Genomic DNA, 19186 nt, shown 5'->3' with positions numbered 1-19186 from the left:
AAAGCATGAGGTGAGCTCTGTGGCTGAGAAGGCATTAATGGGGTGCAGGGATACGAAGTGGGTAATGAGGGAAGAAAAAATGGGGGTCACAGCACACAGGACCTTGTAGGCTGACCACACTCAAGGTTTAGTCCCTTCTCTAAAAACAGCCCAGCCAGCATGGCTCAGTGATTGAGCCTTGACCTGTGAACCAGGAAGTCATGGTTTGATTTCCAGTCTGGGCACTTGCCCAGGTTACAGGATTGATCCCAAGTGTGAGGCATGCAAAAGGCAGCTGATCAATGATTCTCTCTCATCACTGATGTTTCTCTCTCTCTCCCTTCCTCTCTGAAATACATAAAAATCTTTAAAAAAAAAAAAAAAAAAAAAAGGAAACCCAAGGAAGGATTTTGAGTATGTGGAATACATGGGGAAGGTAAGAGAAAATTTGCATTTCAAGACCATCAGTGTAACTGATGCCCCAGTGTGAAGCAGAAACAGCAGGGGCATCATGGCAGACCTGGGAGGAGTGTGCCCAGAAGTCCAGACCCAGGGCTGTATCCTGCACCCAGGCCCTTTCATCAACAAGGTCTCTGAGGCCCCCACGACCTCTGTCTGCACTCCACTTCTCCCCTCCTCCACCCTTCTTCTCTTTTTCTGTTCTACTTCTATCATTGGCTCCCCCAGTCTCCAGGCCAACTACAGACAGGCCAAACACTAATGCCTCCTTGTACCTGCTCAGAGCATGGGCAGAACTTTCCTAAATACCATTTGTGACCATCACAACATGATGACAGAATATGACCACACAGAAAGATAACTGAAACACCCAGGATGGGCTGGAGAACTGTAGTAGATGGGAAAGCATTTTAAAAAATTTAATGTAAAATATGAACAAGAGTTAGGAATCCTAAAACAAACCAATGCTGGGTTTCATGACCAGAGATACAAATGGGTCTGGGATACAGCTGCACATTGGGATTTTTAAAAATTCTTTATTGCCTGAAGTATTATATATAGTATTACATATGTCTCCTTTTTCTCCCCATTTCCTAAAAAAACTAAAAATGGAACTCCCATTTGAGCCAGTGATCCCACTTCCAGGACTATATCCCAAGAAACTAGAAACACCAATTAGAAAGGATTTTTGCACCCCTATGTTCATAGCAGCACAATTCACCAAAGCTAAGATTTGGAAACAGCCTAAATGCCCATCAGCAGATGAGTAGATTAAAAATCTGTGGTAAATCTACACAATGGAATACTATGCTGTGGTAAAAAGGGAGTTCTTACCATTCACCTCACATTGGGATTTTTTATTAAAAAATATATTTTATTGATTTTTTTACAGAGAGGAAGGGAGAGGGATAGAGAGTTAGAAACACCGGTGAGAGAGAAACACGGATCAGCTGCCTCCTTCACACCTCCCACTGGGGATGTGCATGCAACCAAGGTACATGCCCTTGACTCGAATCAAACCTGGGACCTTTCAGTCCGCAGGCCAATGCTCTATCCACTGAGCCAAACCAGTTAGGCTCATTGGGATTTTTTAAAGCGCCCTGTTGATACTCATGTTCAACCAAGTTTGAAAGCTAGTGTTCTTATTTATTTATTTACTTACTTACTTATTTATTTTACTTCTTATTTTACACTAGTGGCCTGGTGCACAGATTCATGCACATTGAAAGGAAATTAATTAGAAGAAATATTTCAATATTTCTATTTGCCCTTTATAATAGAAGTGTAAGAGATGAAAGAAAATGAGTAAAATGTTTATGAAAATAATATATAATTGATTAACAAATAATAACAACATGATATAACAACAAAGATATTATATAAAAACAATAAAAACATGATATAAAAGTGTTGATAAAAACAATAACTGATAAATTGATTAAAATTATTCTAATATCTCCCTGTATGCCAAATTAAGAGTAAAAACACTTTCAGAGATCTTCACTAATTTCCCTTGTGATGAATTACTTACAACTTTAACATCACACGCTCTTCAAACTAGAGAGAAAGCAACATGTAACTGACTATATCCAAAAATGGGCTCAGGTAGAAATATCCCTACTCTGTCTAGAGTTTATCCTTGTGATTTATTAATAGTCATCACAAATACTGACATCAAGGGAAACTGTCTTCAAATTAATTTAAATGTAAGGCCAGTGTCATACAGGGACAAATCAATTATTGGGATCAGAACAACCTCTCCTTCCGCAGATCCTGTTAATACCTCAGCTTCAATTATGTTAGGTCACAATCTTTTGATAATAAATCTAGTACCATTACAAAGACCCCATTTACTATTAAATGTGCACCTATTGTCAATTTTAATTTATGGCACAGCATTCCAGAAGGAGTAATACTATTAAGAAATTTGATGGGAGCTTTATATGTATCAGGCATGCAAGAGTCAACATTTATTTTTAAATTGTGTCATACGTACCGGCCAGTTGGTCAGTCAGACAGTCGAATGGATGGAAGATTGGTCACTTAGCCTTTTATATATAGAGATACTCACAGGAACTTATAAAAATAGTGCATAGAGTCCCATGAAGCCTTCACCCAGCTTCCTCCAGTACAATGCAATATCAAACACATTGATACAATACTGTTAACTATACCATAGATCTTCAGTTCCCATTAGTTTTTCCATGCACTGATCCAATATATAACTTCACATAAGCACCATCACATTCAAGATACAGAGCTATTCCATCTCCAAAAAAGAACTCCCTTGTGCTACCCTTTTATAGTCCTACCAGTCCTCCCTGGACTCTGTCACTGCCCCTTGGCAACCAGTGATCTGTTCTCCAACTCTATAGTATTGTCATTTCTAGAATTTAATATAAACCAAATTACACAGTATATAACATTTGAGATTGGCTTTATTCACAAAGCACAATACCCTTGGGATCCATCTAAGTAGCTTCCTGTATTCATTCCTTACTATTGCTGAGTAGTCTTCCGACGTATGGATGGACCAGGGTGTATTTAATCATGCACTCATTGAAGGCATTTAGGTGGTTTCCAATTTGGAGCTATTATAAATGAAGTTGTTATGAACATTCCTATAAACAATTTTTTGTGGACATACAATAAACCCTTGATTTTGTGTACCTCGATTTAACAGACCAGATTCAATGGACAAAATTTCTAGTCCATATGTCATTTGTGAAAATTAACACCCTGTTAATTTTAAAATGCTTTTAAACAGGATTTTCTTATAATTAAATTAACAGTTTATTTTTGTTATTAATCCACTGTTATTTTTAACAAATTTTAGTGAGTAGGCCATACGTTGGGAAAAACACTGTAGTAATTTCAGCAACATAATATTACATATCTACAACTAGTCTACATATCCAAGAGTCATGTCTGTCTGGTTCTGATATCAAGGTAATGTTGGCCTCATAAATGACTTTGGAAGAATTCCTTCCTCTTCTATTTTCTAAAAAGGAGTATATAGAATTGGTGCTAATTTTTTAAATGTTTGGTGGAAAGTCTCCATTAAAACTCTCTAGGCTTGGATATTTCTTTTTTGAAAACTTTTCAATTATTAATTCATTTTTTAATAGTTGGAGGACAATTGAGATTATTTCATCTTGGGTGAGTTTTAGTAGTTTGTGGTTTTCAAGGAATCGGTCTATTTCATCCAAATTGTTAAATGTATATGTTTAGAATTATTTGCTGCATTGTCTTATTATCCTTTCAATAGCTGTAGGATCTGTAGTGATAGCTTTATTCCTAATATTTCAATTTATGTCTTCTTTTTTATTTTATCAGTCTTTTTAAGGGTTTATCCATTTATCCTGTTTGGGTTTTGCTCATCTTCTTGATTCTGAATGTTCATCCCTTTTGCCCAATTTAGAGAGTTTTCAGCCATTACTTTGAATTCTTTTTATTTCTATATTCTCCTTCTTCAATTCTAATGACACAAATGTTAGATCTTATGTTACTGTACCATAGATCTCTGAAGCTCTGTTCATTTTTTTCACCAGACTATTTTCTATCTGTTGTTCAGACTGAGTAAATTTTATGCATTTGACTTCAACTTCATTCTTTCCTCTGTCATCTCTAACCTATTAAGCTCATCCAGAGAACTTTTTAATATGGTGACTTTATTTTCCAGTTGCATAATTTCTATTTTTTTAATATCTTCTATTTTATAAGTTCTTCTAATTTTTCATTTTGTTTCAAGTATGTTTTAATTGCTCATTAAAAAAAATTATGATGGCTACTTTAAAATCTGTCAATAAATCCAACATCTGAGTCTTCTGATGTTGATTATCTTTTCAGTTAAGTTATAATTTTCTTGGATCTGGATATGACAAGTGAGTTTTAAAGTGTGTCCTAGGCATTTTTGGCTATTATGTTGTGATGTTTAAATAATTTAAATTTTAGCAGGCAATAACCCTATTTAGGTTAAGCATGCAGGTCCTTAGCAATTTTTGTGGGCTGTGATTCCAATGACAGTTTAGCTTGCAGAGCCCTTGCAGTGCAATGTCATTCTTCATTTTTGTTCCCTAGAGGTCAAATGCTGGGTGCTATTCCACACTGTAGTTTCTAGTCTCAAACTTCTCGGCATGTCTAACCAATGGACACAGACAACAGGGGGGTGAGGGCATGAGTGAGGGGGTGGGGGTGATAGGGGAATAAGGACACATATGTAACACTTTAATCAATAAAGAAATTTTTTAAATTAAATAAATAAAAACAAAACAAAACAAAAACACTTCTTGGCATGTTAATTCTAGTCAGATTCATGTATGGATCAGTCAGGAATTTGTCCAGCACTTCCTATACAGCTTTAAGGACTCTCTCTAGCTCCCTCTTCTCAAGTTCTTTTTTTAAACATATTTTATTGATTTTTTTTTTACAGAGAGAGGAATTTAAAGAGATAGAGAGTTAGAAACATCGATGAGAGAGAAACATCAATCAGCTGCCTCCTGCACACCTCCCACTGGAGACGTGCCCGCAACCAAGGTATGTGCCCTTGACCGGAATCGAACCTGGGACCTTTCAGTCCACAGGCTGACGCTCTATCCACTGAGCCAAACCGGTTTTGGCTCCTCTCAAGTTCTTACCCAGTCTCTAGTGATACAGGGGATGGTGGCCACTGTCTACTGCTGAGCTAGGAGCAGGCAAGTGGAAGTCCACACTCCCCATTTGGTCACCTCTGACAAAATGACAGATGTGGAAACACCATGAGTCATCTGATGCCATAGAATACAAAATTCCAGATTCTCCACTCTTCTCCAGTAGGGGGAGGAGAGCACTGCCCCAAGGCCATTTGTTATCTTTATTTGAAGCCACATTCTTAATGGCTTAAAACAACATCCGTTTATTATCTCACAGCTCTGTAGGTCAGAAGTCCTGGTAGGCTCAACTAGATTTTCTGCTCAGGGTCTTACAAGGCTGATATTACATTGTCAGTCAGGCTGAACTCTTATCTAGAGGCTTGGGAGAATAAGTCACTTCCAAGCTCACTCAGGTTGTTGTTAGAATTCAATTCTTTGTAGCAGTAGGTCTGAGGTCTCCATTTCCTTGTTGGTTCTGAGCCAAGTTCTGCTCTCAGCTCCAATAAAATTGTCGTATTTCTTCACATCACCCCCTCCATCTTCAAAGCATCCAGTCTTCCTCAAGCTTTGAATCTCTCCGACTTTCTGTTCTACACACTCGCCAGAGAAATTTCTGTTTTTAAGGCCTCGTGGAATAAGACTAGACCCACCTGGATACACCCCTTTTAATACTCAACTGTGCCACATAACATACAATTAATTACTGGAGTAAGAGCTCATCACAATCACAGTTCCTGGGAATTGGGGAGTGGAATCTTGGAGACCATTCCTGGAAATTCTTCCCACCTCACTATCTCTAGGCAGGATGGAGTTCCTGGAAATTAGAATATATTGATTCTAATGTATTAAAATTGAGCATTGTTAATATATTGCTCTGTTATTTATGAATCTGTAGTGAACTTTTTTTTATAATTTCCAGCATGGTTACACACACACACACACACACACACACACACACTTTAGAACTAACATTATAATATTTTCAGATGTAGCATTACAGGTCACAGGCTACCAATCCACATGCTTAAGAAAAGATATTTGATTTAAAAAGCTTAGGCTGCCTATAAGAACCATTGGTAAGCAGCAACATCACCTGAACTTTCACAAATAATCTAAGGCCCCTATCCCAACTCCTGGTCCCACTCCAAACTCTCAGTCGTGCAGTCTGCTGGAGCAGGGCCAGGCTGGCGACTCACTGGCATGGAACCCCCTGAGGGACCCCCACACTTCCCAAGTGTCAATATCCAGCAATGATCATAACAACATTCTAGATATTTTGGATTTTATCTTCTGGAAAGCGGGGGAGGGGGTTTGAAACACGCGATTTCCAAGTTCCTTTCCAAACCCAGACTCCATAATCCTGTCGTTAAGAAAATAAGACTCCATTATGCATAATCTCCAAGATCAACTGTGTCAGAGGACTGTTCTCCCTGAGTCACAAGACACCCCCTCACAGGCTTCCTACACTGCCACAGTGATAAAGCCTAGGAACCTGCCAGTGTGGGTTCTTACTGGTGACATATTTGTCCTTAATTACTCCAGACCCTACTTGGAGTAACATTTCTCACAACAGCTTCTAACGGGTTCCAGTTCCTAGTTTTATATTTTGTTTTCTTAATAAAAACAACTATATGTTTAAAGTTTAAAGAATAATTTGAAAATGAATTGACCAACAAAATAAGACCCAAAGCATAGAGGCATGGAATGAACTGACATACCTTGATGTGTGGTTGTGGGGATGAGAAGAGATAAGCCAAAGAACGTATATACTTACATACATAAACTATGGATACAGGCACTAGGGTAGTGAAGACCTGGAGGGGTGGACAGGAGCTGGGAGGAGGGGGGAAAGGTGGGAAATGGGAGATATATGTAATACTATCAACAATAAAAAATATATTTAAAAAACTGATATTAGTAATAGTCCTCTTAATGAGCTGTTTTGCATGTGTGCCTAATCAATCATGCTATGAAATAAAGGTAATAGATATCATGAAATTTGTGTTTGGTTAACATTGCTCTGCAATTTACTTGACTATAATAATAAATACTCTCTCAAAAAAAAAACAAAAAACAATTTGAGCTGGGATTGGTTGCTTTCACAGTTCCCATGGTTAGGGAACAAGTGGCTAGTCAAACATCTAGATTACTTACCTCTGGCAGAAAAGACAGTTGCTTTCTTAAAAGCATATCCTGCACAGTACAAAACAACAAGTTTCCTTACAAATTAGTAAAATGAAATATTTCCCCAAATTGCCTTGCTTTTGCAATTTGTAGGGGGGGGAGGGGGAGCAGAAGCCCATAAATTCAGGCAATGGCTACTCTTTTGAGTTGAAATAGCCAATTTCTGAAGAGAATCCTTCAAAATTCACAATCATGGTTAACAACCAAATTCCTAATATAGAAGAGCAACCTCGTCTACGGCCATACCACCCTGAATGTGCCCAGTCTCGTCTAGAAGAGCAACCTCTACTTTATGGCACTGATTGAAGTTCACTAGTGATTCCTTCTTAAATCATGAACAGTGAAGTCATGGGGAGCCTTATCTCAGAGTAGCACAAGCCTACAAAATCCTGACTGGGCACTCTGGGAAGGGCAGTGTAGCAGGCAATAATGGTGAGGGAGTTAATCCCCTCAGGGCAATATGAACACCCCAACAATGCTGCCTGCTAGAGATCAGCCTGCCCTCTTCCAATGCTCTCTCCTCCTCACTAGCTTGTGATATCATGGGCGAGTCTTTTTACCTTAAGATGCCTCCGTTACCTCTTCTGGAAAAAAAAAAAATGGGCACAATTAAAACAGTACCTTTGCTGAAACCGGTTTGGCTCAGTGGATAGAGCGTCGATCTGAGGACTGAAAGGTCCCAGGTTCGATTCCGGTTGGGGGCATGTACATTGGCAGCTGGTCGATGTTTCTCTCTCATCGGTGTTTCTAACTCTATCCCTCTCCCTTCCTCTCTGTAAAAAAATCAATAAAATATATATTTTTTTAAAATAGTACCTGGTTGATGTTTCTCTCTCATCGATGTTTAAAAATAGTAGCTGGTCAATGTTTCTCTCTCATCGATGTTTCTAACTCTATCCCTCTCCCTTCCTCTCTGTAAAAAAATCAATAAAATATATATATTTTAAAAATAGTACCTTTGCAATTGAGGGTATAAGGACTTAATGAGATGAAGCATGTGAAGGTTTTAGCCTTGTTCCTGCCTAGTACACAGTAAGTGCTCAATCATTTCAGTCATTGTACACAGGCAGACACACACACAGATCATACATACAAGACCAGGCAGCCAGGAAGCCTAGAATACAATGTAGCCATTGTTATTCCATGAAGTAATACAGCAATCAGGACCAAAAGATCACTGTAGGCTCATTAGCATATTCTAACACAGCTGTCTGATAAATCCAACTGAAACCTCTCAAGTAGCATTTTAATCAGGAACATCTTTGTAAAACAATGTCTACTGCATGCTCTCCAGAGTACAAAATGACCAAAGGCCAGGCCACAGAGCTAAAACGGTCATCCCGTGGCAGAACTTCTGTTTGCGACAATCCAACATTGCATTTCATGTGTCTCATTTGCGCTCCCAGCCCCTGATGCCTAGCACATAGCTGACATGCAGTGAGAGCTGTCTCCTCGAGTCTAGCAGACACCGCACATCCTACCACATCACCACCAGGAGTTGTGAGCCAGAGGAAGCGCCACATGTTGTATTATATAACACACCTGGAAAAACTCCTGCTGTTTCTTCAGAAGAGATGACTATTTTGAAAACAATCTTCCATATAACTCAAAAAACGAATGGCCCTTGGGGATGAATTTTTTAAAATATATATTTTATTGATTTTTTTTTTTTAACAGAGAGGAAGGGAGAGGGATAGAGAGTTAGAAACATCAAATTCATCCCCGCAAGCCATTGAGAGAGAAACATCGATCAGCTGCCTCCTGCACACCTCCTACTGGGGATGTGCCTGCAACCAAGGTACGTGCCCTTGACCAGAATCAAACCTGGGACCCTTCAGTCCACAGGCCAACACTCTATCCACTGAGCCAAACCAGTTAGGGCTGAATGTTGTTGTTTTTTATTAAAATTTTACCCAAGAGATTCACTCAGGGTCTCTGAATACAGAATAGCAACTTGGAAATCTCTACTTTATGCCCACTTGTTGAAGTAAATTTGTGACTCTTTCTTAAGTCATAAGCAGCAAATTAACTGTGAGCTGTATCTCAGACCGTTATATGTATGCAAAATCCTGACCTTTCACCTCACTGACTATAAAACAACAACCACACTCACCAATCACTTTTCACAAGTACAAAAAGGCTCTAGCTATGCCATAGAGATCACAAACAAATGAAAGCTGAGGCAACGGGAAACCAAGCTGAAAATCGAAAATCGTTATGCTCAGCATAAGATGTGCATGCTCCCAGTCAGCCCACCTCAGCCTTCCAGGGGGCCTGTGTAAAATGTACAATACTTGTACCCAAGACACACAGCGCAGGCAGGGAGCACAGCTCACTTCCTCACAGTCACTGTCAGATCAACTGAAAGATCAATAAGCACATTCTTTTAACCCCTACCGCAGCTTCCTGCTTTTCTACATGCCTATTCGTGAGCGACAAGATGTCCAGGGCCTGTGTCTGTCTGCTGCACTTCACCAAAGACCCCTCCCAAAGCAGCCACACACACACACACACACACACACACACACACACACACACAGCAGCCCAAGCCATAGTTTCAAGACTTTTCTCTTTTTAAAATTTCTTTGGCCATTTCAAAATGTGTACCTGCGGATACATGTCAGAACCCAGAAAAAGGCTGCTTATCCAATTTTTACAGAACTAAAATACTCCGTTGTCTGGATGTGAGGATAAGATTCTGAAAGGAAGACACCAGCCATTCAATCTGACAATGGGCAAGGGAACCCTTAAGAAAGAGCCCACATCTGCCTTTAATATGCAGCTGTCTTTCCATTTTCTGTGGCAGTTTCAGATGCCAGAAGGGGAGCCATGTTTTGTTAAAGTAAATGAGGATTTCATCCTAGCACCTCCTAGCTCTGGACCCCATATTATGTACATTGTAGTCTGTTCGTGAAAAAATATCCAAGACTTGGAAATGAGACAAAAAAAAAAAAAAAATGATGCTCATGTGACCTTTCAATCTCATTCTGATGCATTTTTTGAATAAGCTCCCCCCAGGACTCATCTGATTGTCTCTGGAAATGTAACTTGATTTACATAACACTTGATTAGGACACTTGATTTTACAGCCCCATAAAAGTCAGAGGATAGTCCTGGCCCCTGTGCCTCAGTTGGTTGGAGCATTGTTCCTTACATCAAAGGTCACCAGTTTGATTCCAGTCAGGGCACATACCCGGATGGTGGGTTTGATCCCTGGTAAGGGCATGTATAGGAGGCAACCAATCAATGTTTCTCAGATAGCTTTCTTCCTCCTCTCTGCTTCTCCCTTTGTCTCTCTAAAATCAATAAAACAAGCAAACAAAAACATATCCTCAGATAAGGATTAAAAATTTTGTTCTTAAAAGTCAGAGGATAACATGCAGGAAAACAATAAGGTGTGTGGCTTTCTTTTTTCTTCTTCTTTTCTGGTAGAAATGATATAACCCCCGGAAGTTAAGATTTCATTGTCCTCTAAGACATAAAACTGCTTGGAATCTAACTTAGCAATGTTCTTTGAACATTCCTTTTTCCATTGCCATTTTAATCAGTTTCGTATATCCTCACCGAATCAGTTTTATTATTCGGCTAGTTCTCTCATTAAATCAGTTCAGTAAAATTTGGACACAAGCTCTCTCTACCTGTGTGTTCTTAACAGTTTAAGAATGAGTCTTTGGTAGTTCCTGGGCCCGACACTCAAATGGTGCCTGAGACACTGAGCTCTCTGCTACAGCACCTTCTCACCCCCACCAGTCACGCTCATAGGGCAGCCATGTGACGACAACCAGATTCAGGCCGATTAGCTCAGTCAAGTAGTATGGCATAAGTGACACCTCCCCCATCCATAGAGGTGACAGCTTTAGACAAAGAAAAACATACACTGAAAGTGAGTGAGGGCAGCAATCCCACTCTCATGTGTAAACAGTGCCTTTGTCCATAGAAGATTTATTCAAGAATGTTCAAAGCCTATATTCATAAAACACCCAAACTGGAAACAGCACAAATATGCATCAACAAGAGGATAGTTAAATGAATTGTGGCATACTCATAAAATGGGATCTATACAGCAAGAACCAAGCACTGATATACACTACCACATTTTGTTGTGTAAAAGAAGTCAGATATGAAAGAGCACATATTGCATTATTCCATTTATATGAAATTCAAGTACAGGCAAAACTAATCTATGATGATGGATTACAAACGGGAAGGGGAATGACTGGGGAAAGGCATGATAGAACTTTATGGAGAGAGAGAAATAGCATTGATCTGGATGATGGCTACAGAGGTACATACATAGGGTAAAATAATCAAGCTGTACAATTATGACTGTAGCCTTTTACTCCATGTAAATTTCACCTGAAAAAAATGAATAATTTTTTTAAAGAGAAGGGAGAAAGAAAAATGAATTCTTAAAGAAGTAGGTGGGGGATGAAGTAGAGAAAAGAAAGGGAAGTGGGATCTTAAAAGATTCTTCTTCCACATGTACAGTAAGTAAATTAAATAAGAACTAACTAGATAAAAGAAAAAGAGGGACAACCCGAAAAGACCATGAGGACAAATTGGGTATACTTATGTGTGCCAACAAATCTCAGCCCGAGAGCTACTGAAGCCCAGGCATCTTCTTAATCCTGGGGATGTCAGAATGGCTGGTATTTTTCTTTTGAGAAATCGAGACAATAGAGTTGAGAGTGGACACTGACTAAGGATCCAATAAATGAATCAAGAAAACACTTCCGGTAAGCTCTCTGCCAGCAGTAACAATGGCATGAAGGTACACAAATAAGCAATGGATTCCACAAGATTACCCCACTCAATCTGGGGACAAATTATTCTTAGCTAAATAAAGCATGTGTAAACCACTCTCAAAACGCCGAACTTACGCCAATACGATTATGACTTAAAGATGTATTTTCAGCTTCCAGAATTCTCCACAGCATTTTCATTATTGTTACATTCCGCTGCATCCACCTACTACATTTTCAATAATAGGCCTAAAACATTCCCAGTGGGTGCAGATTTGCAGATAGACTCAGCCATCTGAAAGAACAGACGTTTCTTTTGCTGCCAAATGTGACAGCCATAAAGAGGTACAGCTCTAGCCATTCCGGCCACACCCTTTCTGGCCTGGGAAGGAGGAGCATCTCCAAAGCGCATGAGTTCCTCTCACCGGAAGTGCTCTAGCCTAGGTGAAATGACAAGTGATTGGGCAACAGCAAGGCACTTGGGCCAGAGGAGAGGGGGGAGTGCACACACAGTCAGTGGCCAGCCACACACTGTCTCCTTTAATCCTCAGAGTGGCCTGATGTGATAGTCAGGCTCACACAAGGGAGCAGAAGGCATGCTTGAATTAGGTCATCTGAGGCGGGATTAATAAAGAGACTTTTACAAAGTGGATGAGGTGCAGAGAAACTCCAAGGCAGAAGCCAGAACTAGAAACAAGGGCCGCCCATGCCTGTAGGAATGAGAAGAAAGGAATGTCGATGGTGATGGATGGAAGCATTGGCCAAGGGACACAGCCAGACTAAAGGAACTCCAAGGCAAGGATCCAGGAGAATAGCCCCTGTCCTGGCCAGCATCCCTCTCTCCCTGCCATGTCCCACCAGCTTCCCTTTGACCAAAGCCCAAGGAAGGAATGGGGAAGCAGCCCACTGAGGTGGCCTGAGGCCAAGGAGGGGGGGAAGGAGCCCTTCTGTTCCCTAGCGCTCCATGAGCAAGCCTGCCTGGCTCTCCCTGTGCTGCCTGCCCTGGTGCCCACTACCCCGCACAAATGCTTACAGCAAGTACACTTGCCTTGAGTGAAGTCTCCTTCCTAAAGTCCTCCTTTCTCTTTCCTATGATCCTCCTCCCCTCCTTCTCAGAGTCCTCTTCTCTTTTTTTTTCCCCAGATCCTCCTTTCTCTTTCCCATGGTCCTCCATTGTCATTCTTCCTCCTTTGTCTTTACCCCAAGCTTTGCCCCTCTGATCTAGAAAAAACCCTCCTAGAATTTGGCTCACCTTCAAGGACAGTCCTTGTCCCCAAACTGGAGTTTTTGTTTGAAAGGATAAAAGAATTCACCCCTGTTTACACAACAACAGTTAATCCGTGGTGGCCCGAATGTAATACTTTTCTACTCTTAAAATGGGAGAGAGCCGCTTGGGTAAGCTGTAGTCCAATAAAAAAAAAAATTGTTTATATTCCCATAACTGTTAACAGAAAGCAAGATTTATCAGCACCGTTACCAACAAAACTCAAAGAAGGAAGAAGAAGATGGGGAGGAAGAGGAAGGAATGTTAGCAGGATCACACTAAGGCAAGATCCTGAAGTCAGATTAAACTGGGTTCCTATTTGCTCTAGACTGGGGGTGGGTCCAGAGAGAGGACCCAGGGGTCGGAAGCTTGGGTCTCACCACTGTTTTTCATTCAAGCACCCCTTTCCATAAAACCGTCCCCTAGAGCCCTCCAGGCCTTTTGAGGGGAGCACATGCATCTCTAGATCCACATTCCCCTCCCCCCTGCCCCCACAGACATTAAGCAATGTCTGGTATCACTGAAACTACATCAGGAGCCCTGGGGATATCTGCACACAGCCCTTCCCACTGAGAACATTCCGGTGTTCTCCACTGTTACATGGAAGTTTATGGTACAGAGACTTTTTACACCTTCCTAGTGTGTCCCACAGGGAACAGCCAGCCTCTGCCCCCCCCCTTCTCCCCCCCAATTTCAACTTTTACAACTGTGCAGAATATCATTTTTTTTTAGGATTTTGTTATTTAAGTACAATTGGTATACAATATTGTATTAGTTATATTAGTCCCAAGTGTACAATATAGTGATTTGACATTTTTATACCTAACAGTGTGATCACCACACATTCTAGTCATCATCTGTCACCATGCAAACTTATCAGTCTCTTTATATTTTTTTTTAATTAATTTTTTAACAGAGAGGAAGAGAGAGGAATAGTGAGTTAGAAACATCAATGAGAGAAAAACATCTATCAGCTGCCTCTTGCACACCCCCTACTGGGGATGTGCCCACAACCAAGGTACATGTCCTTGACCGGAATCGAATCTGGGACCTTTCAGTCCACAGACAGATGCTCTATCCACTGAGCCAAACTGGTTTCGGCTTATCAGTCTTTTTGACTATATTCACCTTCACCTTCCCCCCCTCCCCCCCCCCCCCCCCCCGCAGGCCCCCAGCCCCTCCCTCTCCTCTGGTAACCACCCCCTTTTGTCTCTGTTTCTATGAGTCTGTTTTTGTTGTTTGTTCCATGTTTTGTTTTTTTTAGAGTTCTTCATATGAATGAGCTACAGTTTTTGTAATTACTGCTAGATGACTTTGACACAGGGCAAATTTTTAAAATCTTACTGAAAAACTAGATGTTATTCAATGCTGCATGGCCACAATGAGGGAAAGGAAAATAATATTGCTCCTTTCGTAAAAGCAACATGAATACAAAGGTGAAAAAACATAGTATAACTGGAATTCTGCATCTCATTTGATTGCTACTTAAGTAGTCAAAACTCGTTTCACCCATTTTGAATGGAATGAAAAAGGGTAAAATTCCTATAAGTCAGCGATTTTCAACATTTTTTTGTCTCATGACACACAAACTAATTACTAAAATTCTGTGACACACCAAAAATATATATATAATTTTTTTGCTGACCTGACAAAAAAAATGGTATAATTTTCATTCATTCATGCCAGGCAGCTATTGTATTAGCTGTTGCCATTTTTTTATTTGACAGGCTAAGGAAAAAGAGGTCAGTCAATACCCCTGACTAAATAGTCAGGTATTGCATGTTTTAAAAATTCTTGCAGCACACCGGTTGAAAATCACTGCTTTAAACCATCAAAGCAAATAAACAAGTACATAAATGAAACAGTTGAAAAGCTTTCTATTTTTCTAGCATTTTCTAAGTGACACACAATTTTGAAAGAGAACATTATGGCCTTCAGAAAGTAATTTCAAAACAGGTATTTCTAGCTATCTAGGCAAAGCTATCTGTACTCTTCTTAATAGCACACAAGAGGTCCAGCTGTCAAGCTGTCCCCTTAGAGCCCAGGATACCCTTCCTCAGCCCCAGCTTTGGTCAGCAGAGCCCACACAGCAGACAGGAAAAGGGTTTCACTTTGTACTCACTCTTACAAAGTTGTCAGGGAACAAACCTCTCCTGCCATTGATCTGTCCCTCCCACCAGCCTCCATCTTCCTTCCTGATGTTGGTGATGATCTCACCCACGCTGATTGTCAGCTCATCGTCGTGCTGGGCCTGGTAGTCAAACTCCACTATGGCCTCCACTGAAAGAAAGGAACAAGGATCATTGCTGACATGTACACATGAGGAACTGTTTGACATTGAAATTGGGTCTCAAAAGAACTGGTGGCCCAGAAAGAAGTTCACTACAGACTGATTCATATGCCTTTCAGCATAACGATTATTGCTTGTCTCATTTTTGATTTTTATATTTCCAGTAGGATATGATCTCACTCATCTAGGGGAAATGGTGAATAATATAGACTGATGAACAAGAACAGACCCAGAGATAAGGAGCCATGGGTCAGACTGTTGGACCTCAAAGGGAGGGTGGGGATAAAAGGGAGAGATCAACCAAAGGACTTACGTGCACACATATGAGCCTAACCAGTTGTCGAGGACAATAGGGGGGTGGGGGCATGAGTCGGGGGGTGGGGGATTGGAATGGGGGGTTGAGGACAAATATGTGATACCTTAATCAATAAAGAAATTAATTTTTAAAAAAGGAACAAGGACAAAAAAATAGAGAGAGCACCTTAGATCGGGTGTTGGAGGAGTCTGAGGCTCAGCAGCCCTGGAAGGTCAGTAAAGTTATATAAAAGGGATTTCCCCTCTACCAATAATTAAAATAACAAGGCCACACACAGTGAGGTGACTTTGGTTGAAGAAATCTTTGCTAAACCCTGTAGCACAGAGACCACAAAGTACTGGTTCTGTGGTCAGGCCCAGGCTGAGTGCCCAGCAAGTCTCAGGACCGGCAGGGGCTTCAGAGGGGAAACTGCACAATGACAGAAGGCCAACGACATTTGTGCCCCCAGAGAGAGTCCAGCATCGTTTCCTCAAGTGTGGAGATAGCATACAACAGGTCTGAGTCTGGCTCTTGGGTGCCTCCTCCCCCTTCAAGGCTAAGGTTGTGTAAACTGTGGACAATCATAATTTCCACTCTCTGCCCAGCTCTCAGCAATGACACACATAAAGACAGCTAATACGGAGGCCTCATTGGCCAAAACAATGTTTCAGACAGCTAACAGTTGCAGCCACAATTGCCCTTTCAACAGATGGCTTCCTAGCCAGTAATACCACTTTAAATTGTTCTCCCAGTTGATGGTGAGTTTTTGTTTTTGTTTTGTTTTAAATATATTTTGTTGATTTTTTTACAGAGAGGAAGAGAGAGGGATAGAGAGTTAGAAACATCAATGAGAGAGAATCATCAATCAGCTGCCTCTTGCACACCCCCTACTGGGGATGTGCCCGCAACCAAGGTACATGCCCTTGACCGGAATCGAACCTGGGACTTTTCAGTCCACAGGCTGACGCTCAATCCACTGAGCCAAACTGGTTTTGGCGAAGGTGAGTTTTTATAATTGGTAATAGGTGGAAGCAATGGATGATACAAATGGGTCATCTTGTTGACAAAGCACCAATGCAGATTAGCAGAGCTAACCAATCCAGAGACTGGTTAATTTTCCACAGATGGATTGTACAACTTATCTAGACTTTGGGCCTCACCTCACACCCATCTCTATCAGTCTCCTGTCCTTTTTATTTGCAATTTAATATGAATGAATGAAAAGCAAGTGAATGAGAGAAAGCCGAAGGAGAATCCAAGATGGCTGCTCGGGTAGGCACCTAGCCGCAGCCGCACGCAACAATTTCAATAAAATACAACTAAAATATAAAATGGACATTACCCAGAACTACAGGAAAGTCGACTGACTGGAAATTCTACAACGAGAAGCAAGGAGAAAACCAGAAGGAAGCGCGGAGGAGCTGTAAAAGCCCAAGGTACGGAGACACGCGGCGCGCGGAGAGGAAGGAGCCGGAGAGGAGGGAGGCCGAGTGCCTGGCTGGCGTTCCCTAGCGGGAAGGAGATAAAACTCCGACTGTGCTGGGCCCCCGACTGCTCTGAACCCCCGTTCTACACCAGACCCCGGGGATCCAGGCTCACACAGAGGGAGCTGGGCTGTAAGGCGGAACCCGGGGAAGTGGCGAAAGGAGGTCCCGGCGGCGAGCACACTGCGTGCGCGCAGAGAAGGGCCGACCGGCTGTGCCGTAGGACTGCCCTGGCAGGAAGGAGACAGGCTCCAGACTGCTCTGAACGCCACCTCCAACTCCACTTCCAACTGAACCGAACCCCAGTTTCGGGCCCATTGCGGGAGAGCCTACACTGTTTGGTAGCAGGCGAAAATCGAGGGCACCTTTCTCTCAGAGGTGCTTGCAACATGTACTGAAGGACCCTGAGTCTCAGGAGTCGCATAGGGCGGGGCTGACGGAAGCCAAGGCTGTAGGCTCCACCCTGAAACTCCGCCCCATCAGAAAAGCTGCCTGCGAAAATGCCTAAACCAAATAGATCACAAACGAAAGAAATGGAGGACAAAAAGCGACTGGATATAGAGTTCAAAACCACACTTATAAGGTTTTTCAAGAGTATCCTAGAAAAAGCCGATAAAATAAATGAGACCTATGAGGATATGAAAAGGGATCAACAAGAAATAAAGAATACATTGTCCGAAATAAAAAATATTATACAGAGTCCTAAAAACAGAATAGAAGATCGCAAGAATCAAGTCAAAGACTTGGAACATAAAGAGCCAGAAGACACTCCTGTACAGAAGCTAGAAGACAAGAGAATCCAGAAAATTGAAGATAATGTAAGAAACCTCTGGGACAACTTCAAACGATCCAACATCAGAATCATGGGGGTCCCAGAAGATGAGAGAGAGCAAGATATCGAAAACATACTGAAAGAAATAGTGACAGAAAACTTCCCCCACCTGGGGAAAGAATTGGACTTACAAGTCCAGGAAGCACACAGAACTCCAAATAAGAGGAATCCAAAGAGGACCACACCAAGACAAATCATAATTAAGATTCCAAGAGCAAAGGACAAAGAGAGAATATTAAAAGCAGCAAGAGCTAAGCAGGTGGTTACCTATAAAGGAGCCCCTATACGATTGTCAGCTGATTTCTCAACAGAAACCATGCAGGCCAGACGGGAATGGCAAGAAATATTCAAGGTGATGAATAGCAAGAACCTACAGCCAAAAATACTCTACCCAGCAAAGCTATCACTCAGAATCGAAGGTCAGATAAAGAGCTTCACTAATAAAAAAAAGCTAAAGGAGTTCATCACCACCAAACCAGAATTATATGAATTGCTGAAGGGGGTTCTCTCAGAAGAGAAAGTAAATAAAGATAAAAATTATGAACAACAAATACGTAACTATCAACAAGTGAATCTAAAAACCAAGGAAATTAAAAAAAAAAATCTGATGAACAATATTAACTGCTGAATATAATAGAATCAGAGGTATGGAAGGGGAGTGAACTGACGATTCTTGGGGAAAAAGGGAGAGGGGAATGTGGGAAGAGACTGAACATAAACTGTGCACCTATGGATGAGGACAATGGGGAGTGGGGAAAGGGCAGATGGTGGGGTGGGAAGGGGAGGGGGGTGGGGAAGGAACACTTGTAATAATATGAACAATAAAAATTTATTAAAAATAAATAAATAAAAATAAAAAATAAAAAATGAAAAAAAAAATAATAATAAAAAAAAAAAAAAAAAAAAAGAAAAGCAAGTGAATGAATACAAGGGAAGGAAAAAAATAGGTAAAACTCCAAGTGGTGAATCAGCATCTTAGAAATTACCGTAAAATAATGGAAAGGGGGAAAGTTAAAAAAGCTCTCT

The 19186-nt window shown here is 41.1% G+C and overlaps 1 protein-coding gene across 4 annotated transcripts in view; it reads right to left on the bottom strand.

Annotated features, from left to right (window-relative positions):
• Window positions 1–19186, bottom strand: part of SH3KBP1 (SH3 domain containing kinase binding protein 1) — a 342961-nt gene that overhangs the window by 266106 nt on the left and 57669 nt on the right. For 2 of the 4 annotated variants that reach the window (XM_084869578.1, XM_084869576.1), the window contains exon 2: window positions 15382–15539. In XM_084869578.1, coding sequence (XP_084725704.1) covers window positions 15382–15539 — 158 coding nt within the window. Of the gene's footprint in view, window positions 1–15381; window positions 15540–19186 lie in introns of those variants that run through there. The other 2 variants (XM_084869580.1, XM_084869577.1) reach the window with 2 other exon arrangements.

Source organism: Pipistrellus hanaki, assembly GCF_964339955.1.
Source record: "Pipistrellus hanaki genome assembly, chromosome: X".
Taxonomy (NCBI): Eukaryota; Metazoa; Chordata; class Mammalia; order Chiroptera; family Vespertilionidae; genus Pipistrellus; species Pipistrellus hanaki.
This window is presented reverse-complemented; position numbering and strand designations above follow the sequence as displayed.